Raw genomic sequence first — 26,387 nt, 5'->3', positions numbered from 1 at the left:
ACATGTATAAAAGTTTGTAGATACATGCTCAAGGGATTTTTCCCCTCTTTGCTGCAGTAACAGTGTGCTATTCTGGAAAGGTGGCATCCACCCTCAAACTGTCTCCAAATATTAGGTGGATGATATTACTGATGCATTTGTTTTTTTCAGACTTAAAAAACGGCAGGCAAAAAAGCCAGAACAATAAACTTCTTTGAAATACACTATTTACTGGGTTTTTGATTACTCATGTTACACATGACTGTCATATGTTCTTGAATCTTGTCAGCAAATATTATAACTTATTCTGCCATTTCTATCAATGTAGCTATATTACCACCTATCAGAATGCTGATATTTTACATATTTTAGTAGAATGATTTATCTATGCGTGGTCTTTGGGCCCCTTTCTGCTAGTGCCCCCCTCTAGGAGTAAATGTTATACCTTTTTGCTGCTTTGTAATTCATATATTTTTGAAGATTCTGGACAAAAAAATGCCAATTAATTAAGTGAGTGCACTCCTCCCTGTGATGAGGCAGATGCGTTGCCCATCACCTGTGTGTGTGTGTGTGTGTGTGTGTGTGTGTGTGTGTGTGTGTGTGTGTGTGTGTGTGTGTGTGTGTGTGTGTGTGTGTGTGTGTGTGTGTGATACTTACCTGAACACCTACCTGTGATACTCACCTGTTGACAGTTACCTTGCAGAGGCAGAGCAGAAAGAGCTCACTCATGAATGTGCCGAAGGGCCCACGGCTAGCTCATGAGAGGGGTGATGTCTGTAGCCTATGTCACAGAAAGTGGAGTAAGACAGCATAGCAAATGTGTATATTGCAGCTAGACACTTTTATCGGTAATGGGATCTTGAGGCCTTGTAATATCGGTTGTGCTTTTATTTATCCTTGTTTTTAATCCACACTTGTGGGACAGCAACACCCCTGCTGAGGAGAATGGAAGAGCTCAGGTAATGCAGGGGTGGGGCTAACCCTATAAGAAGTGAGGGAAAGGTTCTGGGAGGAGGCTAGCTCAGATACTTATCTCAGATTGTGAGGAGATTGAGGAGTAGAGCAAAGCTAGACAATTTAGTCCTAAGACTACTTATACTTACCTGTGCTGCTATTGAGTCAGGTCAACATTTTAACCATCGTTTATTTTGTTTGTACAGTTTTCTTTTGTGTTTTCACTTTTGTAAATAAATCACGCCAGTGTTTGCAAAGAATCATTCCGAGTCGGTCCATCTTCAGCCTGCATCTGCATTCCTTATACCCATTCAGCTACAACCTACCCGGTGACTTCGTGTCTCCTCACGGAGTTCGGCGAAGCATCGTCACACTCCCCTGCTGACCAAACAAAATGGTATTAAAATGACAACTGGAAAAAAATCAAATGTGAAATAAACAAAACACTCTCTGTTCTTAACATAGTAGAGTGATTGTTTAGTGTAATTAATTCCCTAAAATAAATGTTGTGTAAGTAAATACATCCACTTTGGACTGTCATGCACACAAATTAGTATTATTAATATTTTCTATTGTTGTTATGTTGATAATAGTTTTGCTTAGTTAGCCACATACCCAGCATTTATACCCAAAAATACATGTATTCCTACCAGATGTGAGTTAGTTTGTACAGAGATGAAAGATGCCAAAGATGAAAGTGATGAACAACAAAACCGCCCATGAATTTGTGTGCGCTCATCTTACGGTCAGATGTGACCATAAGCATCTTTAATGAACAAGAACCAATGAGAGAAAAGTGAAGAAACTGAATATACAGAGGAGATGGAAAGTTAATTAACAGATAATTAATGGGACTAACACAAGTGCCAGTCAGTTATCATGTTACTTCTTTATGTAAATAAAAATGCTTATTAGTTCATTAACAATGTAAGAAGCAGCAGTTAATACACAGATCATGAGTAAGTAAGCCATAAACTAACGACAAATTAACTTATCAACTAACAGTGTACTCAATTACTAACTGATAAGTACTTAATCTGTTACTAAGTAAAAGCTAATGCTTAATGAAGAGCTAACTAATAGCTAAATAATGGGAAATTAATAGTTAATCATGGCACCGGCTTGACTCGACTCAACTCAACTCGCCTTTTTTGGTTTTCTGATAACTGAAAGTTGGTACCTGGTTCCTGATACTTTTTGGGACCATCTCCGTTGAAGCTCCAAGTGAACTGAGCCAACACCAAAAAGTAATGTAAAAATGCTACAGGCTACTGAATGGTCAGAGAGAATTGCTAAACACATATGCCATATCTCATACATCATCAAGCTCCTGTTCACGATATTCATGGACAGGTTGTCAAGGCATATCCAAGGTCAGGAGGGCATTATGTGTGGAGGTCGGAGGGTGGCGTCGCTGCTGTTTGCAGACGATGTTCAGACGCTCACTGGAGCGGTTTGCAGCTGAGTGTGAAGCAGTTGGTATGCGGATCAGCACCTCCAAATCTGAGGCCGTAGTCTTAGCCTGGAAAAGGATGGCACGTCCACTCCAGGTAAGGGGAAAGGATTTGCCCCAGGTGGAGGAGTTTTAGTATCTCGGGGTCTTGTTCACGAGTGATGGGAAGAGGGATCGTGAGATCGGCCGCAGGCTGGGACAGGTGGCAGCAGTAATGCAGTCACTGTACTGGACTGTAGTGGTGAAGAGGGAGCTGAGCCATAAGACAAAGCTTTCTGTTTACCGGTCGGTCTACATCCCGACCCTTAACTAAGGTCGTGAGCTGTGGGTAATGACTGAAAGAACAAGATCAAGAATACAAGCAGTGGAAATAAGCTTTCTTCGCAGGGTGGCGGGGCTACACACTATTTGATAGGGTGAGGAGCTCAGCCATCCGGGAGGAGCTTGGAGTAGAGCCGATATTCCTCCGCATTGAGAGGAGCCAGCTGAGGTGGTTCAGGCATCTGATTCAGATGCCCCCTGGACGCCCCCCAGTGGGGGTGTAGCAGGCACGGCCTACCGGGATAAGGCCCCGGGGTCATCTTAGGACCCGCTGGAGGGATTACATCTCCAAGTTGGCCTTGGGGTCCCTGGGAATGAGCTGGAGGAAGTTGCAGGGGACAGGGTCATCTGGGATTCTCTGTTCTCCCAACTGCTACCACAACCCTCTCTGGATTAAGCGGTCAACAACAATGATAATGATGATGATATGCCAGCGTTAGCTGCCAGGTTAACATACCCTTTTGCATCGTCTTTTTGAGCAACCAGAATCGCCTCGTCATCTTCGTTTTGGCATAGTGTTCCCAAACTGTTGTCTTGCTGATATCAGCCTCTTCTTCTGAACAAAATTTCTTTTTCATGTCCCAGCAGTTTCATTTGGCGTCACTATGATGACTGGCTAATCTGTGGAAAATGAAGTAACTGGTAACAAAAGGGAGTCGAGTCGAAACTTGGTACCATGCAGTGGAAAAGCAGCTTAAACATTATCCTCCGTAAAGCAGTTGTAGTTCTTCAAAAGTCTAAAATATTAGTGAGACTGATACCTACCACAGTGCCTTGAGAGAATTATCAAGTGATTCCACATTCCAGCAGATGGAAAATGCATACACTTCACGTTGTTACATAACCACTGTAATTAGCTGCACCCCACCAAAGCCACACATCTCAGTTCGGTTCTGACACTGGAACTAGACAGGCTATCATCACGTCTTCAGAAGCACCACAACCTCTGTTAAGGGTAAGAGAGGGTAAGAGAGTTATCTTTAATTAAAAATGGATGTAGTCAATTTTTTTTTTTCAAAACAACTTTTGCTTGTTTGATTGGTTTGATTGACTGTTGTACATATATATATGAATTTCAAATATTGGACATATGTATATATGTATAAATCATATATATATATATATATATATATATATATATATATATATATATATATATAAATAATACACACACACACACACACACAGAGCAGGTACTACTTGGGTGGTGGATCATTCTCAGCACCGTGGTAACACTGACGTGGTGGTGGACTGTTGTGCTGTGTTGTGCTGATACGAGTGGATCAGTGTTACTGGAGTTTTTAAACAGTGTGTCCACTCACTGTCCATTCTATTAGACACTCCTACCTTGTTAGTCCACCTTGTAGATGTAAAGTCAGAGACACTAGCTCTGCGGAGTTTATGTTGGTCATCCTCAGGACCCTATTGGCTGGATATTTTTGGTTGGTGGACTATTCTCAGTCCAGCAGTGACACTGAGATGAAGAACAGGGTAAAAGGGGGCTAACACAGTATGCAGAGGAACAAATGGACTACAGTCTGTAACTATAGAACTACAAAGTGCTCCTGTAAGGAAGTATATGGAAGAAACAACAAATGAAAACTTTCTATTACATAACAGGAAGCTTATATCAGTAATATATTCCATCTATATATGAATTGTGTTTTCTATCATTTGTTGTTAAACATATGTGTTTCTATATGTTAAAATATGTCTAACATATATGCCCCATATATGAAAATGGACCATTTTAAATAAGGTCATATGCCACATACATAAGGGAATCACTTATATGCTAAAGGTCATATTTTTTAAAAGAAAAATATTGTAATATATCAGATTTCTGTATGGGCAGTATCTTGTATCTTTGTTGTGTCTACCTAAAATACTTGTACTGTAACATTTAAATAGGCCTGTGATCAAGTATGTTTTGAAATTATTAGCAGTGATTCAAGATGACCTTTTGTGCAGTAAACTGAAAGGAAGTAGGTATATATTACATGTTTTTGAAGGCAGGTCAAGTCTGGTTAGAGGTGAAGGATGGAGTTGAAATTGACTCTTTTTTTCTGTACGTATGAACAGTGTTTTCAAAACCAGGTTGACTACATTCATACACCTTTCCAAAACCCTGTGTACTTTGTTGAAATTATGTCACTATAATGATGTGAGTTTCCTAGTAATGACTAACTATTATTTATTTTATTAATTTATTAATTTTATTAAAACCCCCAAATAATTAACTACTTATCATTTAAACATAGAATTTCAAAATCTCAAAAAAGGATTATTTCAAGATACTAAGTCAATATTTTGGCATACTGCTGCCAAATGTGCTATGCCACCTTAACATCAAACTGACTGCAGTGCAATCATCGCTATACCTATTCCACTCATAAATACTGTAGATTATACATATCAATGAAAATGTTACATGTACATAGACAAACAACACTGCAACACTCTTCACTACAAAGTGTGCACTCACAACAGCCACATCTTCTGCCTAGTGAAGATGACATAACCGAGTTCAAATCACACAGCTGAGACTTAAACCCTAAACTGTGAAGCATCACAGGCTATAGTATACTGCCATGCTGAGTATGAGTGGACAACAGCTCCTTTATTTCTAAATCATGTACAAAATACAGTCCTGTGATGGTTTTCTCCTGTGAAAACATAAAAAAAAAATTCAATTCAAACATGTTCTTCACGCAATCTTCATGAAGAGATGTACAGCAGGGGCAGCTTTTACCCCCTTATTACTGGCTAGCAGCTCAAAGTAGAGTCACAACACTTCACAAGAGAGTCCTGATTAATCTGAGTTATAGTGAAAATATTTTATTTGATTGTATTAGTTCAAAATATCTTAGAAGTCAATTGACCACTAGTGGGCCAGCAGAAAGAAGAACAATAACATGAATTGATTAAGGTGCTACATCGGAAGACAGAGGCAACTGACTATATGTCAGAATGAGTCAAGAATAATTAAGCTAGATTTTGGTCCAGGTGTAGCACTTCAAATACAGTGTAAGTGCACTTACCTGCCAATTTATGTCATAAAATCATCAGGGGTTGTGCTTATGTAAAAAGACTAAATCTGCATCTTCTAACAGTGACTACACTTTCCATTGTAATAGCCCACACGTCTGTACCAGAAGCCCCCACCCATTGCCCCTGAAAATGACACAATTGTTGCAGTAGGTGGACAACCATTGCCAGGTATGGTGCGTTCCGTCTCTCTGCCTGAAAGTGATCAACTGAGTGGAAGAGGGGAGCGCCTTATTGCCATGGTAAAAGGGGCTTAGATCATTTTGTATTAATTACATAATTTTGCACAAAGTACATAAATGCTAGTACATATATAATACACCATCTGCCTGTAAACAAATGCATATAAGTGTTGTAATTTGCTCTCAAAGAAGAAGAATGCAATGGACAAAGAGCAGCACCTGACACTTCAGAGCATCACTGACGCTCCAAACCCAAGTGGCCTCATGATGGACAGGAAAACAGTTACGAACACAGTGAGTAGAGATACTGATTCTCTCTTTTTTTTCATGAAAAGCTTTTATTTTGCTAGTTTCTTGTAACTCAGAAGCCTTGCAAGAGAAAAGTTTCTACTTCTTGGAAGAGCTACTTAATCATTTTTTCAAATATACCCTTATTCTGAAATCGATGCCTGTGTAGTGCTTGTGATTGAAAAATCCTTCAGTTGGAAGTTAAGACTGTACTATACACAGCAGTAGCCATATGTGTACAATGCCCAGAAACACCTCTGACTTCTCTGAACTCAAGCTCATCTGAAATGAACAGGTGCACAGTGAAAATGTGTTGTGTGGTTTGAAGGGTCAGCTTTTTTGATTGTTTATAAAAACAAGCCACAGTTTATAAAAACGTGTTCTCCGAGCCAAAGAAGAAAAGGTCCATCCAGATTGTTACCAGCGTTAAGTTCTACAGCCAGGATCTGTCATCGTGTGGAGGAGTATAAGTGGGTAACTCGCACATCTCTGAAAGCACCTTTAACTCTAAATACATTTTGTAGCAATGCTGCCTTTTACATGCCGTCTTTTTCAGGGACACCCATGCATATTTCGACATGACAACACCAAGCCACATTCTGCATGTGTTACAATAATATGGCTACGTATTCAAAGACTGTAGGTGCTAGACTGGCCTGCATGTGGTCCAGACCTGTGTCCCATTGAAAACATTGACACATTATGAAGCCCAAAGACATGCATAACGGAGAAGGGGCAAAAAAAACTTTGTTCAAAACATTGATCAAAACCGAATCGACGGGTGTCTTGAGATGCCAAAGTGTTGTTAAAGGTAAAAGAGATTTCACACAGTGGTAAACATGCTTCTGTCCCAACTTTTCTGGAGTGCATTTTTATTAGCATTTTGCTTGCTTTCTCAACTTTACTGGAATTGAGGTTTGTAATTCACTATTCACCATTAACTGCCACAGCAAATAAATCCCATATTCTTACCAAGACACTATTTAATTTTTGACAGAAGGTGAAAATTAACCTATAAATTAAGTGCATATTACATGGTATATCTCCTAATACCTTTCGTTAAAAAAAATATCATAATTGTCCTTATATTGGGCTAGAAATGCATTAGTATTTCTTCACTTTTAGCACCTCATGAGCACTTAACCCCTTCAGGTGTTGTAGCATGGGTGGCATGGGTGGTTTCTCTTAAGAACTTTTAGAGGAGTCAAGGTTTTGGTCTGCAATTCCACTTCAATGCAATTGCATAGGAACAGCATACAAAATGAGCAAAAACTCTCCCTTTGTTTACAACTCTCACTGTGAAGCTTTCTACGGCCTCCCGCATTCTTCCTTAAAACTATCCCCGCCCTTCAGAGTAGTCCATAGCAAGACTGTACATAACAAATGAGCTACAAACCCAAAATTAGGCATGTAAACATGAAAACAGGCATGCACTGACACCACAATATCTATAGGTTAGAAGATTTCCAGTTCCAGTTCTATGTACACAGATCTACACTATTTAATAAAGTAATAATAGTTTTAATAATTTAATTTAATAATAATAATAATTTAATAATAGTTTCAATGCTAAAATATTAATCTGTTTTTTCATATTGCAATAGCACAAATTAATGGCTGCCATACATTATGAAGTAGCATAAAGATTGTAAATGAAAGTTAAAGAAGGCAGGTGCTTCAAGTGAACAATAGAGAAAAGCTTGATTAAAAGAGCACCAGAACTTCTGGCTGAACATATTGTTTATATTGCATAGCAGTTAGTGTATTGTATGACAGTGAAACCAACAGGATTGTGAGCCAATGTCAGCAGCACCTGAAAGTCACAAAGCTCTAAAGTTTCCTGCTCTGGGCTATAGAACTATGCTGCTGACAGTGTTGTGCGTGAACGAGTTCAAAAGAACGCGCTCATTGAACTCGCTCATTTTTTCGTGAACGTTGAACTGAACGCAACACATTTTTTAATAAAGAACTTGAACGTGAATTAGTTCACATTATGTGTCATGAACGGCAGACATCGCTGTAAATGAACGTTGGAATTAGTTTTCCACTGAAAACTGAGTGACATCTGTTTTCTCTTTTGAAACGCAACGAGAGAAAGTTCCTCCCTCCTGTCTTCTCGCTGCTGCCGCTTAAATCATGCATCACCACACAGAAATGGTTTCGACATTGTGTGCGCAATGCATTGCGGGCAACGTAGTGTCCAGCTAGAATAGTTAACATACTGGCTTCTGCACGACGTTACCCGTGATGAATTGCAGCAGAGCGGGGTAGGCATAGCCACGCCGCGTAGCAGGCAACGACGAGAGCGCGGAGGGCTGGAGGAGCGAGAGAGAGAGAGAGAGAGAGAGAGAGAGAGACAGAGAGAGAGACAGAGAGAGACAGAGAGAGAGAAAGAGAGAGAGAGAGAGAGAGAGAGAGACAGAGAGAGAGACAGAGAGAGACAGAGAGAGAGAAAGAGAGAGAGAGAGAGCGCTGCAATTTTAAAAAAATGGCTAGTGGAAGTGATGGCACGGAGACAAACACCGATTCTCCTTATGAACGTTTAAAACAATTTTACACTCTTGCAAACCAAGACCCCGACGGCAAAAATCTTACCTTTCTGTGTAAGATATCTCCACCTGCGCAGCAATAACAAGTTAGGACATCAACAACGTCCTTCTCGAATTTGAAACGGCACATTGAGTTAAAACATCCATCCAGTGTGAATACATATATGCACGCCCTCGAGGGTCATAAGGAAGGAAAGGGAAAAAAGACCCCCTGCCAACCCCAAACGCAAATGACACTGCCAGCAGCCTGTTCCTGTAGATCATGTCCCCAGCACTGAATTGAAAAGGTCACCAAATACTGTATGAAAGTTACCTACCTAAAGTTGCATAAAGTTCCATCTTACACAAAGTTACATCTTAAAAATCACTGTATCAACCATAAAGATACAGTTTCCTTAAAAATAAAGTTTTTTGTGCCTTTGAGTTTTGCCTTCATTACCTTCATTCAAGAGTTTTGCTCATTTCATACACACACATATGTATATATAATATCATATATATCAAATAATATATACATATTTCATATTATATATTCTTTTTTTAATTAAATCCTGGTAGATTTCATTGCACTAAGTATAGAACTGGTCTACCTTGTCTGTACTGCTGCAAGTTCATTCACCTGGTAAGAAACCCACAATTGCAGTGTCATGAGCAAATGTCTACAATGAGCAGTTTCAAAGAACGTGTAGTGATTTCTAGCTTGTAGTGTGAAAAAAAGTATTTATTTGAATATCTCACGAAAAAAGTAAAATGAACTGAACTTTGAACTAGTTCAGAATTAAAATTGTGAACTTTGAACGTGAACTGTTCACTTTGAGCATGTATGAACTGAACTTGAACTAGTTCAGAAAATCTGTGAACTGGCACAACACTGGCTGCTGACCACCTACAATACAGTGGATGGAGGAAGAAATCACTCTGTTTAGTTAATAATGAGATGCTGATTACAATATGTTCTTACTTTTCTGGGTTTTTACATCATTTAAATTAATGCTATGATTACAGTAACATTAATAAGAACAAAAATACCAGTTTCTTAGGTGTACATTGTACCTTCTGTAGGAATGACCCCAAACAAGGATTTCCTGTAGTATTCAGTAGTTTAATACACTTTTAGTGCATACATCCACTGCAAACTGCACCTGGTGTCATTAAAAAGACATTTGCCATTGGTTAGGAAGATATCACACAATACGTAGCCATCATGGTGAAGGCAAAGGAGCTTCCTGAAAATCTCTGGGACAGCATTGTTAACTAACTCTCATATGGAAAAAGTTACAGAGCCACAGCAAAGACATGGTGACATAAGCAGTTTGGTCATTTGCACATGGAACATTCAGACAGGTGTGCCATGAAAGATTTCTCTCAGACTGCTGATAAGTAAAAGAGCAGTTGCAGGATCCACTGAAAACAGCAGCAATAATAGAGCTCATGTTGAGCAAAACATGAGCTTATTATTAAAAAATGCTGAACTTTTCAGTAGTTTCAGCAAACTTAAATCCTGGATTCTTCTTGTAACTCAAAAACAAAGGTTTGTGAAGTGGTTCTTCACATTTCATTAATGACAGTGTTTTTTAAAGACCCCTCAAATGAACCTAATATAACATATCCCATAAAGACCCTAAAGGCACATCTGTTTTCACAATTACACATTGTGGAATTTGATCTTTCAGGTTTTAGTGCTTCAATACTAACCCAGCAGATTCACTACTAACAAAAACTTTGCCCACCAGGACAATGCAGTCCTGTCTGTTGCTCAGTAAGTAGGTGTCAAGTAGGTGTGAACTACTATTTTAGCTCATTTTATGAGATGTATGCTCAGTTGTCCCATTATTTCAACTGAACTTTAAAGTGAGGGGTTCAGAAGGACTAGAATGTTGGTGCAAACCACATACTTTGCATTGTTGCATATCAACAAAAGGTTATTTCTTGAAGATAATATTGGGTATCCACCTCTTTCTGTCTCAGTACACTTCTGCCCTGCTGCCTCGTCCTGAGGGTCAACTACTACAATTCAACCCTCCTGAAAAGAATAACCTGTATCCCAGCCTGATGGAGTTCATGCAAAGAGTGAGTTACAGAATCCAACTCTAATCAGTTCCACATAAAGATAAAATATGAAAGTATGTAAACTAAACTGTTTTAGATTACACTATTGTTTTTCAACTTCTCTCTTCTCTTCTTTATCTCATATAATTAAACATTTAATTTAAGAGACCCTTATTAGTCCCACATGGGGGACTTCATTTTTCCATGGGGAAATTTCACCTCCGCATTTAACCCATCCGTGAAGTGAAACACCACCTACACTCTATTGAGCACACACATACACTAGGGGGCAATGAGCACACTTCTGCAACCCAATCCGCAGCACCCGGGGAGCAGTTGGGGGTTAGGTGTCTTGCTCTAGAACACCTCAGTCATGTGCTGTCGGCTCTGGGGATCGAACCAGCCCATGACTGTGAAGGTGAAGGTGGTGTATAATGAGCTGCTCTTCTTTTTCAGTGGGGTCATGGAGGAGATCAGTACACATCTGCCCTGCAACTTCATTCTCAGGGTCAGCTACTGCCAGCCTCCTCTCCTGAAACGGAACGCTTGTATCCCACCCTGGTGCTGCAGACACAAACAACCAGCACACAGAAAGTATGTCACAGCAGCAGTACCTGATTAAACTTACTCAAAGACAACATATATATATATATATATATATATATATATATATATATATATATATATATATATATATATATATATATATATATATACATATATATATATATATATATATATATATATATATATATATATATATATATATATATATATATATATAATGTATAGTGTCTCACACAAATGAGTACACCCCTCACATTTCTGCAAATTGTGCAACACTAAAGAAATAAAACTTGGATATAACCTATTGTACTCTGAAAATAACTCAACACACAGCCATTAATGTCTAAATAGCAGAATACACAAGTAAGCACACCTCACAGTGAACATGTACAAATTGTGCTCAATTGTGTCATTGTCCCTCCCTGGTGTCATGTGACTCATTAGAGTTACAAGGTTCCAGGTGTGTGTGTATGTGTGTATGTGTATATATATATTTAAATATATATTTAAACAATGTTTAAAAATGTTTAACATTCTAATTCTAAATGAATTTTGCTTTATTAATTGATAAATTTATTAATTCATGTTTCCAGGTGATGCTGACATACAGAAGCCCTTCTCTTCCCTCTTATCAAGATCCAGTGGTATGACAGTCTTACATATGTCTATGTAATTCATACTTTTTTACAGTACTGCACAAAAGCCACAGACCACCCTTTTTATTTATTTGATTTCCAGTAAAAAAAAAAAAAAGCTAACAGGTGCAAGTTATTTATTTTTTTATGAAGAAATTAGATGTAAGATAGTGCACTTGCATAAGAGAAATTTTAAAACAGGATTTTCCACAACTGGAATTATTAAGATACAGACAAAATGGGACTCCTAACATCCATGCAAGACCTAGTAGACACCAAAACTGTCCCCATCAGATAAACAGCACTTAAAGCTTTCATCTTTGAGAGAGAGGAGAAAATCAAGCTGCTTCAGATCTGAAAACATCCACAGGTGTTTCTGCCCATCCTTGCACTGTGAGAAGACGACTCAGCGCTATGTGTCTGAAAGGATGTGTAGCTGGTCAAGAAAAGCCTCACTAAAAAAAGGAGGCAGACACATCAAACAAAGGACTGACTACCCCAGAGTCCAGAATAACTTGTACTAAACGGCTGTCTTGACTGGACTTTAAATAACGTAGGGTGATCTCTTTTGTACATTACTGTATATTTACAGCATATTTACTGCATATTTACAATGTCAGTATCAGTTACAGTGTTAAACAAATAGATCCAAAGGGGGAAGAATTTTAGCAGAACTAGTTATAATGTATAACTTGGTGCATCAAGTTATCAAATTAAACATGATATAAAATAGAAATTATGCACTATGTAAACTCTGATCTTCAATTAGGAATCTTTTCTCTGTGCCCTTTCTCCATTAGGTCAACTATGACATGAGACGACGGCACACAGTGGGATGTGAGTGATGTGGCTGCCATAAAAGAATATTTAATCTCATTTGTGGTGAAATATAGAGAATAACAGAATAGTCTTGCTTTTTGTTGTAGCATGGGAATATCATTCAAATACTCAGCGCACAGAGGACTTTGAGTAAGTGCTAAAGAATTATATATTATTTCAATATTAAGTACATGTGATGCTTTAGGCATTAATTATTCTTTGCATATGTGATGCCTATGAACTAAAATTCAAATTGATTGGGTTCCTTGATGTGATACTATAGAATGTGGTGTACAGTCATATGCAGTTTGTACATCCTTGGTCAAATGCGCGTTTTTTTTTCTAAGTGATTATAAGTTAGCATATCCTGCACAATTTCTATTTGTGAGTTTAATATATTGGACAAAAATATGCAACTTAAAATGTGCCATAACATTTTGCACAGGCCACATTGTATGCTTTATTCATCAGCAAATTCAGCAAAACAAACAACATTAAAATGTGCAGAAGTGTGTTTTCTATAGAACATATGTGAATTTAAAAAATCATCAAAGCATGTCATGTGACCAAAAGTGTCCAAACTTTTGCATACAACTGTATGTTAGTGGAACCATGCATTCCTAGCTGGTACTTATTTACTGACATAAAACTTTTTTTCCAGAGCTTTTAGAAAGGAGGTTAAGAGTGTCCATAGAGCTCTTCTTCAGTATGATATCCTAATGGAAACACATAGAGATACTCTTCAAGGTCTCATAACTGAGCTGCTGGAGGTGGCTGATAACCTGGACCAGGTGTTTAAAAGTGTGAAGATAGCAGGCATTACTGGGGGTACAGCAGGTGCAGCCGGAGTGGCGGCCGCAGTGGGAGGGGTACTACTTTCTCCAATGACTATGGGTGCTTCATTAGCAGTGGCTGCAGTTGGGGTTGGTGTAGCAGCTGCTGGAGGGGTCACGGGAGCTTCAGCCGCCATCACCAATAGGGTCTACAATAACATGGACAGAAAGACGGTAGAGAAAATCCTTAATGACTACACAAACCAGATGAAGCCTATTGAGAGCTGTGTGCAGGTTATCAACACAGGTATGGAGCACCTGAGGAGTCATGACCTTTCCGGGTTTCATGGGATGGACAGTGAGGTGGTGAAGGTGGCGAAAGTGGTCCAGGTGGCTGGAGGCAGTGCTGGAGCGATCAGTGCCATTGGCAGGTCCTCAGGTCTCATCCAAGGCTTTGCGCTGGGCATGGACATGTATTTCACCAAAAACAACACCCAGAAGCTGAAGAAAGGTTCAGAAACTAAATTTGCCAAGCAAATCCGTGAGGTGGCCCAGCAGATGCAAAACAGCCTTGACGAGCTAATGAGGGTTAAGGCAGTGCTGGCATCAACCGACATATAGATTCAAGAGTTTTATTGTCATGTGTACAGCAGAACAGGCAGTTACACTGTACAATGAAGTTCTTATTTTGCTGTTCCTCCACTCACCAAATATAATCTTAATATAATCTTAGAAGAAAGAAAGAAATAGACAACATAAGAATAACACTAAAAACACTAAAAACCTGATGGCCTGTGAATAGAAACTGTTTGTCAGGTATATAGAACATATACATCATCTGGGTATGTAGTTTATAGTTGGATTTTTGGGGAATTATTATTCTGAAAGTACCTTTACAATGCCTTAAACAGTTCCATAGCAGTGTACCTCGAGTCTGAATCACGTTTACTGTTATATCAAGGAAAATACCTAGAGGGCAGCCTTGTACCATTTACTATTGTTGTCTGTATTTGAACTCCTGCTGAGGCCACGAGGCTGTGAATATATAACGAAATAAATATGGTTCTTTTAAAATATGTGACTGATTTCTGACTCTTTTTACATTTTTTTTTCTAAAATAAAAGTCCTTGAGAAGCATATGTATGAGAATGGTTGTCAAATGATGGGTAAATATAGTAAAAAAGACAAGTCCTTTGTTTCTGCTCGTGTCTGATGCTAACTTTTCAACCCCATGTTATACAGAAGCTGTACTTTTTTGCGTTTTACAATGAAAGGAAAACTTTCCTAAATATCTTAATTTAACCATATTTGATTCTGAATCTCTTTGTGTTCTGTTTCCATCTTAAACACTAAATTACACCAAGTATAAGGTGCTTTGCAGAGATGACATTTGTACTGGCAAAGCTTGAATTTTAAAAACTGGGAATATTTCGGTATAATTAAATATACAATTGGTCATTGTAGCGACACCAAGCACTTTTCTTCAGGGCTGTTTTGGAACTAATTTCTTTGACGTAATATGCCGCGGCCTGGTGATCTACCGAACCAATCAGAAAAGGCTAAAGCCTGCGGAGTGACATAGCGACGTTTTGCTGGCGGAAGGTTAAACGCGGGTGTTATGCGTGAGTATATAAAGTCATGTGACAGGCTCACGGCGTTTCTTCCTACTGCTTTGTCCTGAAGATTTGTATCGTATTGGGCCCTTAGCTCCCTGCTCAAAATGGCAGTGTAGCGGCTTGCAGCGGCAAAACTCGCAGCGGCAGATCCTGCAGTGCAACGGCTAATTGCACTGATTCTATTTGGCAAAAATGGCGTAAGTAGTATTTTTATTTTACTTTTGCTGCGTTAGGTAAGGTGGGGTGATTCAACGCCGACTGACGTCGGCCTCTTTGTCTAACTTTACGTTCTACCTTAAGCGATGTGACAGTTGGCATTCTGATGTACGACGGAATGGCCAGAACTGCTGCGCCGTTTAAGCTGGAGCGGAGAATAGAAGTGAAGCTGACTGCGTCTCGTCCGACTGAGCCATATGTCGTCACAGCTTAACCGGTTGCGAAGGAGTCAAATAATGAGACCGACGGGGTAGTCGGTTTAACCACTTTAACGACGATTTTTATTTTCTGTCACAGAAAAAATACAATGTCTAAAAGTTAAATTAAAGGTGGTCAATTAATTGTTTTCGTTAGCTGATATGCTAATGTTAGCCGTATTCGCCGCGTCCGCCATTGCCTTTCGCGGGTTGATCACATTTTTAGTGTATTGTGTGTCCGTTAGCTGTCCACTTCAAACATTTGTACAAGTTATTGAGCTATTACTGTGGCATGGCGTCGTGAAGGAGTGAGGACAGCCACGGGGTCAGTCGTCAGAGATAAAAACAAAAACACGGCGGTCTGTGAATCGCCAGGCAACGTGGCACTGTTCAAAATGGCGCACGCGCATTTTTCCTCGTGCTGTTTCTGTTGTGAAAATGGCGCGGGCGCCAAGGGCATGGCCGCGTCAGTGGGCGGGGCTAGGGGCGATCCGTGACCAAATTAGGAAATCTTGACACGTAATGGGCGGGGCTTTCCTGGCAGGGCCCACACTTCAGAGACGGAGGCCGATGACAAATAATAGTAAAGAGTAATGGGGTTTTTGACAAGCAACACAATGACAACATACTTAAACATCCCCCAAAAGGTTTCATGTTGAAATGAGATCTGTAAACATCTGAACTTTGATTTTCTTCTGAAATCCCAGTGAACAGTCTTTGACTCATGCTGGTCTACCACTGAGTTTTCTAAAAAAAAAAATTAAAAAGCCACTTCCCATTTCCAGTAAAACATCAGTCACAGATTATGTTTGGACAAAGCAAATGGATGTTTGTGGGTTTTTTTATCTGAACTTTTATCAGCATGAAACGCCTCAGGCAGCAATGAACTGACTAAACTTGTTTGACCTGTTCAGTCCACCTCTTTATTCTTCACCCCATCTCACCTGTTGGACTTGATCCTTCCTAATTCCATTTGAAAACCAGTGATTTGGCTTTTGTAAACGTGTTCACTCATGTTTTAATACTTGGTCTGCAACACAGTCTACGATAAACATGGAGATCCTCCATGTGGGAAGCAAACATGTATTTAAGCTTAATTTGTGTATTTATTGTTCAGTCACTTAACCCTCAATCTTTTTCACTTTTGTTTTGTCAGGTCCTTTGAGGCAACCACCCTCAGCTTTGCTGCCGTCGACAGCATAAGAACCTTGCTCGACTCATCATCAGAACTTCTGTTCTCTTCGACTTTGTCCCCATCCCTGCGAAGCCGCCATGTCTCTGAGCTCACAGATGTGCGTGGAGGACGTGGGGGCCCTGCTCTTGGGGCCCTCGACACTGATGGCTGACCCCTTCGGGCCCCTTCTGGACGAAGATGAAGAGAGAGCTCTTTCCGAGGGGTCGTCTTCGCCCCTCTCCTTCTCTTCATACTCTGAATCTTACACCTCCTCCCCGTTCTCCCCCCTTACAGCCCCTGCTTCTTTAGGATGTAAAGTTGGGTCTGACCTGCTGCCGCTCTCCTGGCTGTCTGCTGGCGAGCAGATTAATGCTCACGTTGGGGCAGATCAGAGAGAAGGTGAGGCTTAAGTGTAAACAAAAACGGTTCAAGGCATTTCCTTCATTTGCTGTTATGAGGCATTTCCCCAATAAAGAAATGAGTTGGTGTTCCTGAAATGCATAAGACACATGTTTTATTGAATATACAGTGAGAAAAAGCATTACATCAATAAACCAAAATGTTGTCTTGCAGGGGATGCGTTTTCTGGCATGGACTGGATGACGGAGAAGATTGATCTTAGCGACTTCGACCTGGACTCACTCATTGGGTCCTGTGATTTAGATGAGCCCCCTAGCTCACCAGAAGAGCTGCTTGCTTCCCTGGAGTCCCAAATGGATCTGGACCTGGCTCCACTTCCGTTCCCCTCGTCATCCACATCTGACCCGGAAGAGCTTAGCTTGCCTTCTCTTCCCCTCGACCTCCCTGTTACAGAGCCACTGGCAGACCCAGAGCCACTGGCAGACCCAGAGCCACTGGCAGACCCAGAGCCACTGGCAGACCCAGAGCCACTGGCAGACACAGAGGTCCGTTCGGAGCCCGTTTCTGTTGAGATCAAATCTGAGCCGCTCTCCCCTGCCTTCACTCTGGAGCTGGGCAGTGAGGTGGACATCTCAGAGCTGGAGAAGGCTGTGTCCAAGGCCAGCAGCGACCATCAGACCCCCAGCATTGTTTTGTCCCTTTCCCCCGCCCACATTGTGGTGGTTCTTGCTCCCAAAGAAGAAGTGAATGTTGTGTCCAGCTCCTGTTCAGATCAGTCTGACAGTGGCATTGAATCAGTCTCTGGTTCCCCACCCCATGACCCAAGTCCCGCTCCATCTCCCAAGCCTGCGGGTGCCTCTAGAACCAAGCCGTACTCCAAACCAGACCCAGATGCAGGCCTGACTGTCGCTGGTAAAGTGAAGACCGTCTCTGGTGCGCCAAAAAGCACCGATAAGAAGCTGAAGAAGATGGAGCAGAATAAGACGGCAGCTACCCGCTACCGGCAGAAGAAACGGGTAGAGCAGGAGTCCCTGAACACAGAGTGTGCTGACCTGGAGAGGAGGAACCGTGAGTTGACGGAGAAGGCTGACTCGATAAGCCGAGAGATCCAGTATCTGAAAGATCTCATTGAGGAAGTCCGTTCTGCCAAGAACCGCAAGAGCAAGGCCAAGGCTGACTCTCCCTGAGATGATGGCAGAGGTGCTTTTAGTGAAGATCAGCTGTCAAAGTATAAATAAAAGGCACTGTCTCAGTTTCTCACCCCCTCACAGTTCACAAGCGCTTGATAGTCACAGTATGTCATTAGCATAATTAACCGTAGCTTGTAGTTAATGTGGAGTAGCACTATAGTAATGTAAAAGCTAACATGCGCACAAACGAAAACCTGACTAGTGGAAATGCCACCACCCCTCACCCCATCTCTAATCCTGTCATATCTCACCTCTCTCAACATTGTCCAGTAAGGGGCCTGATACGTTTATAATGTATTGTTACACTGAATTCTGTGCTCATGCATGTAAATAGCTTCAGCCACTCTATCTCTATTTAAAACTATGGTGTGTTTGGTTTGCACTTATAGTATACCATTGTCTTCTACAACTTCTTTGCTGTTTTCTATTAAAGCTTTGAAACTCGAGTGTTGTGCTTGTTTTGCTTTCAGAAGTAAGGAAGTTTGTAGAGCCAACTTAGAAAGACAGGTGTGTCAAGTTTTTTGGGTCTAGTAAATCCTGACATGCCAGGTTGCTGTGGCAAATGCAGTAAATGGTACCGAAACTAGGAACTGAAACAGGTGTTTCCCCTGTAGTATTTCTGTCAAGAATGCATTTGGTTCGTGGGTTTTTTTGGTTTTTTTTTTCTTGCAGACGTCAGTCTTCGAGGTGTAGGGGGTGGGAGTGGAAGATGAGCTGTAGCTGTGTAAACATAGCTTCAGTAAGAGAAGTCATAGCTTGTAAACTGGTGCCAGAGCTGCCCTTGCTCTGGAGTTCTCTGCTATCTGAGCCTCTGCCAGTTATTGACACTTAGCTGCATTTGTCTCTCACAGAAGCTGGACAGAAATAGAGCATTAAAGCTAAATTGTGGTGCAGTAACAACAAAAGACATTAGTTAAAATACTAAATAAAATGTAAATGTTCAATTTACATTGAGGTATTCAAGCACAAGAATTAGTGACATTTTAATAGTCAATGTTAAACTAATTTATCCCACGTCTCTATCCACACTAGTGTCTTTGATGGGAACGGTTCTCCAATACAACCCAATACTTTGATATTTAAGTAGCTTTAAAAGCAAGCGCTTTTACTCAAGCATAATTACAGATGTCATACTGTATTGCAAGTATTCCATTAAAACGTTTTCACTCAGGTGTGGAAATTTTAGTTCCCACAGCACTGGAGATGGGGAAACCCCTTTAAGCGTGTGTATTCAATGAAATATTCTAAATCTATACAGCAAGTCTCTTGGTGTAATATACAGCCCGTTGACTGTCTCTATTCTATTCTTGCCAAGTGCCTTGCGTTACTGAATGCCTTCTGCAGCAGATGGTTTCCAAATTGGATCAAATGAACATGTGGCCTCTTCTGACTGTACATAGTAATACAGTGGTCTACAGTTAGTGTGCATGCGCCCAGCTATATATACCACTACCTATATGGTTCGCAAGCTCTGTAGACATTATTGGTGTGATGTTTTGAATAACAGCACTCAGCATGGCACAAAACGTGCTCTGACTATTGGTATCCACTTTCAAACAGTGGACATGACCTACAAGAGAGCACCTGAAAAAGTTAGAAGAGGTCTATGGTCTAATTGAAGGGGATTATATTTAGTCCTTTAATCAGCTCAGTCTGCTGAAGCAGGTAATTACCTCAGTGGCTGGAGGAAAGGAGCTTCAAAGCTTGTAGTGGAGAGACTAATAAAACTTGACTCTTGCAGATAGAGAGACACACACATGAGAATCACAAGACGGCACTGATGAGTGGGGATAGCCCCAGGGCAGTACTCTCCCCGTCCCACCCTGCTGCTTGAGGCCTACTGCCCAGGACATTTTAATTCTCTCATCAATCTTTTGCAGAGTGCATGTGGGTGGGTTAAATCATGGTAAACACTAAAATGTGCAGGGCAGTGGGCCTCCAGGACCAGAGGTCATCTATGCTTTAGATCAATACTTTCTTTTTCAATAGAGAATCTCCATTTAGCTAAAATGCTGTGTGAGAAAGCTGATCCCAGTAACCCTGTAATGTGATCATATTAGAGCCAAAGAGGTATACAAATCAGATGAGTTAACACATTTTAAGACACTATTACTGTTTATTTACTAAATTAAAAACAAAACAAAATATGCTCAGTGCAAAAGTTGGCACAATTTATATTTCATTTTTGCCAATATGTTAAACTCAGCGAATAAGAACCCTACAGAAAAAAACAGAATAGATCACCATGAATACCAAGCTGGTTTATGCTGGTTTAGTTGGTCACCCAGCATGTTCGTGCTTGTTGACCAGCATATCAGCATCCAAAACACACTGGTTTTGCTGGTGACCAGCCATGCTGGCCTGTGCTGGATTTTCAAGCAAGGTTGAAATTGTACATTAAAATGTGCAGAAAATGACATATTTAGGTTTGTTCCCTGAGGATGTGCATGTAAAAGCCAATGAATTTAAACTTTTTACTTAATTAAAGATTGACTGTGAACTAAGGGATCGTGTGATCTGGCATAAGTGATGCCATTATGAGGTTTTAAAATACAAGGTAGCAACAACATGATGTTTAAAATTAAGTTTAAGATTATACTAATAGAAAACCCTACTATAGTATAAACGTTTCACCTACCCGTGCTTATACAGTTAGACCGACAGGTTTTAAAAATACAAATTAATGTCAGTGGCAGTTTTCGCTTGAGGGGACTATTGCTTTGATCTTCTGGATGTGTCCACACCCCCTCGACAGCTCTGAAGAGCCTTTGGTGAGAAGTTCTTGGAAACTGGATTCTTTGTTGTAGCTCTATCTTGTTTGTAGTGAGTGTGAACTTTATTTAGAAAGTGTTTTATTTGCACTCTAAAAAGTGATGTGTTAATATCAAATTTACTCCTGTTACCCATTTAAAGACTTTTGTGTCATGACTTTTTTAAATTTAGCACATTCTGTGTTAAAAGTAGCTCAATATGTGTTGGAGCCAGCCGGACACACTGATGTGTTTAGAGACAGAATATGTTATTTTTAACATATCTGATTTTAGCGTGTGATTGTAATGTAATCTAAGTATTTTACTGGCAAATAACTACATACATATGTGTAAGGTACTAAAGAGTACACCCCTGTTTTATCTTTTTGTCAAAGATATTGGGGGTCTTTCACAAAGCAAGGCTCCTCAGTTAAGCCAGATAACAAAGAAGTCAAGCTGTCCATCAGAAAAAGAGATGAGGGACATTTGGACAGTCTTCAGCTTTCGGTTTATCTGGCTAACTGAGAAATCCTAGTTTTATTTTACAAAGCACTCAGCCAGAAAACTTAAAGACAGGGACTGTCCAACAGGAATGTCCCTCAGCTGCGTTCCTATTGGACAGGCTTGACTTTGACTAAACTGCTTTGTGGAAAACCCCTGAAATGTCCCCATGGAGTATTAATTGTAATCTTTATCTACCTCTTGCAAAAGCTATGAAAACCTGAACTTCTTGTTCTAATTGTAACATTTTAGTATAAATAATCTGTTTCATATACTGCACATTCTCCTGTTTGTGTTTCTTTGTGTTGGTTGATTTTCTGTTTACAGTATTAATTGATTTGTTTGGTTGTGTTTTGTTTATACACTACATTGGCAAAAGTATTCACTCATCCATCGAAATCATTGAGATAAGATAAGATAAGATAAGATGCCTTTATTGTCATTGCACAGTGTACAACGAAACTGAGCAGCAATCCAATGGCACTTTCTACACACAAAACAATTAAACATAAGGCTAAAATATATAAAATGCAGATTTAAGAAAAACAATATAAAAATCTTAAATATAAAGAAAAGTGACTATAAAACTATATATTCTAAACAGACAATAGACAAGTGAAGTAGCAGTTAGTTATTTCACATTCCAGGATAGCTTATAGAGTTATATAACATTGCACATCTTAAGAATTATTGCACAGAAAGAATATAGATTGCACACTCGAGAACAAATAATGCAGCGAATAATAAATAGGACAGAGGTCAAGTGGAACACTGAAACAGTGTAAAGTGTCCTATGAAGTCAGTGCCAGTAAAGAGTTGTAGTGGTGTTCAGTTCACTTCTACTGAGCACAGTGTTCTATAGAAAGTCCTTGTCAGTGTGTGTGTGTGTGTGTGTGTGTGTGTGTGTGTGTGTGTGTGTGTTTGGAAGTGTTCAGTTCCTGTACAGCTCTGGTGTAAAAACTGTTTTTAAGTCTGTTTGTCTGGGATGGGATAGACCTGCGGGAGCTGAACAGATCCTCCAGGCAGAGTTCAGGTTTTCCAATTACTTCCATGACCACAGGTGTATAAAACCAAGCACCTATGCAGCATGCAGACTGCTACTACAGACATTTGTGAAAGAATGGTCTGTCTGGTCTCTCAGGAGCTCAGTGAATTCCAGCGTGGTTCTGTGATAGGACGCCACCTGTGCAACAAGTCCAATCGTGAAATTTCCTCGGTACTAAATATTACACAGTCAATTGTCAGTAGTATTATAACAAAGTGGAAGCAATTGGGAACGACAGCAACTCAGCCACGAAGTGGTCGGCCTCGTAAAATGACAGAGCGGGGTCAGTGGATGCTGAGGTACATCGTGCACAGAGGTCGACAACTTTCTGCAGAGTCAATCACTACAGACCTCCAAACTTCATGTGGCCTTCAGATTAGCTTAAGAATAGTGTTTAGGGAGCTTCATGGAATGGGTTTCCATGGCCGAGCAGCTGCATACAAGCCTTAAATCACCCAGCGCTATGCAAAGCGTCGAATGCAGTGGTGTACAGCGCCGCCACTGGATTCTAGAGCAGTGGAGACGTGTTCTCTGGAGTGATGAATCACGCTTCTCCATCTGTCAATCCGATGGACTGGTTTGGTGGTTGCCAGGAGAACGGTACTTGACTGATTGCATTGTGCCAAGTGTAAAGTTTGGTGGAAGGGGGATTATGGTGTGGGGTTGTTTTCATGAGTTGGGCTCGGCCTCTTAGTTCTAGTCAAAGGAACTCGTAATGCTTCAGCAGATCAAGAGATTTTAGACAATTTCATGCTCCAGACTTTGTGGGAACAGTTTGGGGACGGCGCCTTCCTGTTCCAACATGACTGCACTCCAGTGCCCAAAGCAAGGTTCATAAAAACATGGATGAGTGAGTTTAGTGTGGAAGAACTTGACTTGCCTGCACAGAGCCTTAACCTCAACCTGACAGAACACCTTTGGGATGAATTAAAGCAGAGACTGTGAGCCAGGCCTTCTCATCCAACATCAGTGTCTGACCTCACAAATGCGCTTCTGGAAGAATGGTCAAAAATTTCCTTAAAAACACTCCTAAACCTTGTGGAAAGCCTTCCATTATCATGCTGTGCTTTCACACAGAAAGTGGTCGGAATGCAGTTTATTGGCTCTTAAAATACTGTTGACTGTCTCAGATGGCCACCTGGATTCAGACCATCTCCAGTTGTATGCATGTAGTATGGAAAATAACCAATCATATTCCTGCTGGAAAAGACCTATTAGAAACCATTTGGATTTAAACCTAATGGTGTTGATTTGTAACAGGAACTGGCTTTATGATTTCCAGTAGGGACCACTAGATTTCTGCAGAGCTGTGTTTCTCAACCCTGGTCCTGGAGGCCCACTGCCCTGCAGTTTTTAGTGTTTTCTGTGCTCCCAACACACCTCTTCTTCTTCTTCTTCTTTCAGCTGCTCCCTCCTCCTTCAGCTTCCACCATCTAATCTTTGGCTCTGTCTTCACTCTCTTCCTCTTCTTTGTTTCTAATCTCATTCTACAGACAACCACCCTATGCTGCCTTGCTACACTTTCCCCTGATAACACTTTACAATCTCCAATCTCCTTTAGGTGGCATCTCCTACTTAGGATATAATCCACCTGTGTGCACCTCCCTCCACTCTTGTATGTCACCCTATGTTATTCCCTCTTCTGAAAATACGTGTTGACCACAGCCATTTCCATTCTCTTTGCAAAATCTACAACCATCTGACCTTCCACGTTTCTGTCTTTCACACCATACATACCCAGCACCATTTCATCCCCTCTATTCCCTTCACCAACATATCCATTGAAGTCTGCACCAATCACTAATCACTCCTCTCTAGGGACACCATCTATCACTTCATCCATCTTACTCCAAAATTCCGCTTTCTCCTCTAACTGACAACCAACCTGTGGTGCATATGAACTGACCATATTCAAAATTACACCATCAACCTCCACCTTCAGGCTCATGATCCTGTCTGACACTTCAGAACATCCAGAACACTTGTCACAAGCTGTTCCTTTAGGATTACTCCTACTCCATTTCTCTTCCTCTCTACACCATGATAGAACAGTTTGAATCCACCTCCAATGTTCCTGGCCTTGCTTCCTTTCCGTCTGGTCTCCTGGACACACAGAATATCTACCTTCCTTCTCTCCATCATGTCTGCAAGCTCTCTGCGTTTACCAGTCATTGTCCCTATGTTCAGAGTCCCTACTCTAACCTCCACTCTCCTGCCTTTCCTTCTCTCTCGCTGCCTTCTAACCCGCCTTCCTCCTCTCCTCTTTGATGGTCTTTGACCTACAGTAGTCCAATTTCCACCTGCACCCTGCTGGTCAACAGCACCGGAGGCGGTCGTTGTTAACCCCGGCCTCAACTGATCCAGTATGGCAATCTGATCCGCATGGTAGTTTTGGCACAAGTTTTACGCCGGATGCCCTTCCTGACGCAACCCTCACCATTTATCCGGGCTTGGGACCAGCACCAGAAGTACACAAAGTACATCCCTAATGACTGGTTTGTGCTCCCAACACACCTGATCCAACCAATCAGCTCATTTACAGCCCACTGTTGGATTAACCCTCCCACACATCATCACTTTTATGCATGTTCAAATGCATAGTGTGGAGGATATCATAAGGCCTTCAGGCAATCAGATGTAAAACACAATATTTCTGAGTGTTTTAAATTGTAAATTGGTCAGATTTGACCCGAACACGACAGGAAGGTTAAAGTGAGCATGCTACAGCAGGAAAAGCATTAACGTGTGCTGGACACTGGACCTCCAGCACCAGGGCTGAGAAGCAGTGCTGTAGACCAACTTTAGACCCCATTAGGAAACCATCAAATGCATTCAGAATCAGTAAATGGTCACCTTTTAAACCATTAGGATGCTTTACACTGTGATATCAACCTATCAGCGACCAATATAAACACTTAATAGTTTCTCAGTTTTTTTCAGGAGGGATCATCTGTGAATTAAGGCGTGTTTACTAAATCCACATTAACTCTAAGTTAAACCGTGACTCACAGCAGCTCAGCTCACTCAGATCAACCTGAGGGATTATCAGCGCGCTGAGCAGCAGGAACAGGCCGGTTCAAACCGGAATGAACTGGCTGCTCCGCCAAACAGGCGAAGTGGGAAGTAACAGCCGCCGATAGCCGGAGGCTGGAGAGCCGCACTAACACTTACACCACCAGTAAAGTGCGGTTTAATACAGCTAGCAACTCTTCTGTGAAAAGCAATGTTCATTTATTTCGTTCACTCAGAACCACTGTAGAGCGCACTGTTAAAAGGAGGAGACACATTTTCATTCATGTGTTAATGTATTGGCTCGTCTGCCTCTCTTTTCCACCCGGCTGTGTTTCTGAGTGATCTTCGCCTCGCCCTGTCATTTACGAAACGCCGTGCAGCTGGTTTTCTTCTCTGAAGTTTCTCTGGCATGGCTGGGAATGGATCCCAGAACGAATCGATTCTCCGATTCCATGAATTTGGGAATCGACTCTTTCTGCAAAGCGTTTGTTTCCTTTAATTATTAGACAGCCTTTATTATTATTGTTTATGTCCGAACATTTTTCTGATGGTATTATATATGGAATGTCTTTCCAAAACACAGTTTCTGAAATAGCTATTAATGTTGATTTATCGTTGGGATTATTATTTTTTATACATAAGGTATGAAAATAACACCATCACTCCACATATACCACAGGTACTACTTCAGAATCTTGGAGTACATGGA

The 26,387-nt window shown here is 40.8% G+C and overlaps 2 protein-coding genes across 3 annotated transcripts; both read left to right on the top strand.

Annotated features, from left to right (window-relative positions):
- The first annotated feature begins 5,928 nt into the window (after nucleotides 1-5,928).
- LOC119262918 (apolipoprotein L3-like) lies at nucleotides 5,929-14,238 on the top strand. Its single transcript, XM_037536341.1, has 6 exons — nucleotides 5,929-5,997; nucleotides 6,127-6,231; nucleotides 10,743-10,844; nucleotides 11,280-11,417; nucleotides 12,826-12,862; nucleotides 13,508-14,238. The coding sequence occupies exons 1-6, from the start codon at nucleotides 5,929-5,931 to the stop codon at nucleotides 14,236-14,238; spliced, it is 1,182 nt and encodes a 393-aa protein (XP_037392238.1).
- Nucleotides 14,239-15,268: 1,030 nt separating this feature from the next.
- atf4a (activating transcription factor 4a) lies at nucleotides 15,269-18,816 on the top strand. Of its 2 annotated transcripts, XM_037536482.1 has the most exons (4): nucleotides 15,269-15,430; nucleotides 16,803-17,219; nucleotides 17,394-17,684; nucleotides 17,721-18,816. In XM_037536482.1, exons 2-4 carry the CDS (start codon nucleotides 16,919-16,921, stop codon nucleotides 18,365-18,367), a joined length of 1,239 nt encoding a protein of 412 aa, XP_037392379.1. In that variant the 5' UTR covers nucleotides 15,269-15,430; nucleotides 16,803-16,918; the 3' UTR covers nucleotides 18,368-18,816. The 2 variants fall into 2 exon arrangements, with proteins under 2 accessions (XP_037392379.1, XP_017548415.2); XM_017692926.2 differs by having other exon boundaries at nucleotides 17,394-18,816.
- Nucleotides 18,817-26,387: the final 7,571 nt, after the last annotated feature.

The sequence above is a fragment of the Pygocentrus nattereri genome, chromosome 30, assembly GCF_015220715.1.
Source record: "Pygocentrus nattereri isolate fPygNat1 chromosome 30, fPygNat1.pri, whole genome shotgun sequence".
NCBI classification, from domain to species: Eukaryota; Metazoa; Chordata; class Actinopteri; order Characiformes; family Serrasalmidae; genus Pygocentrus; species Pygocentrus nattereri.
Note: the sequence above shows the minus strand (reverse complement) of the source record. Positions and strands in the feature narration are given on the sequence as shown.

Coding starts and splice junctions, on each gene's coding strand:
- LOC119262918 (XM_037536341.1), top strand. CDS start 5,929: ATGGTGCGTTCCGTCTCTCTGCCTGAAAGTGATCAACTGAGTGGAAGA. Junction 5,998..6,126: donor GGGAGCGCCTTATTGCCATG/GTAAAAGGGGCT, acceptor TTGCTCTCAAAG/AAGAAGAATGCAATGGACAA. Junction 12,863..13,507: donor ACGACGGCACACAGTGGGAT/GTGAGTGATGTG, acceptor TTTTTTCCAGAG/CTTTTAGAAAGGAGGTTAAG.
- atf4a (XM_017692926.2), top strand. CDS start 16,919: ATGTCTCTGAGCTCACAGATGTGCGTGGAGGACGTGGGGGCCCTGCTC. Junction 17,220..17,393: donor TGGGGCAGATCAGAGAGAAG/GTGAGGCTTAAG, acceptor GTTGTCTTGCAG/GGGATGCGTTTTCTGGCATG.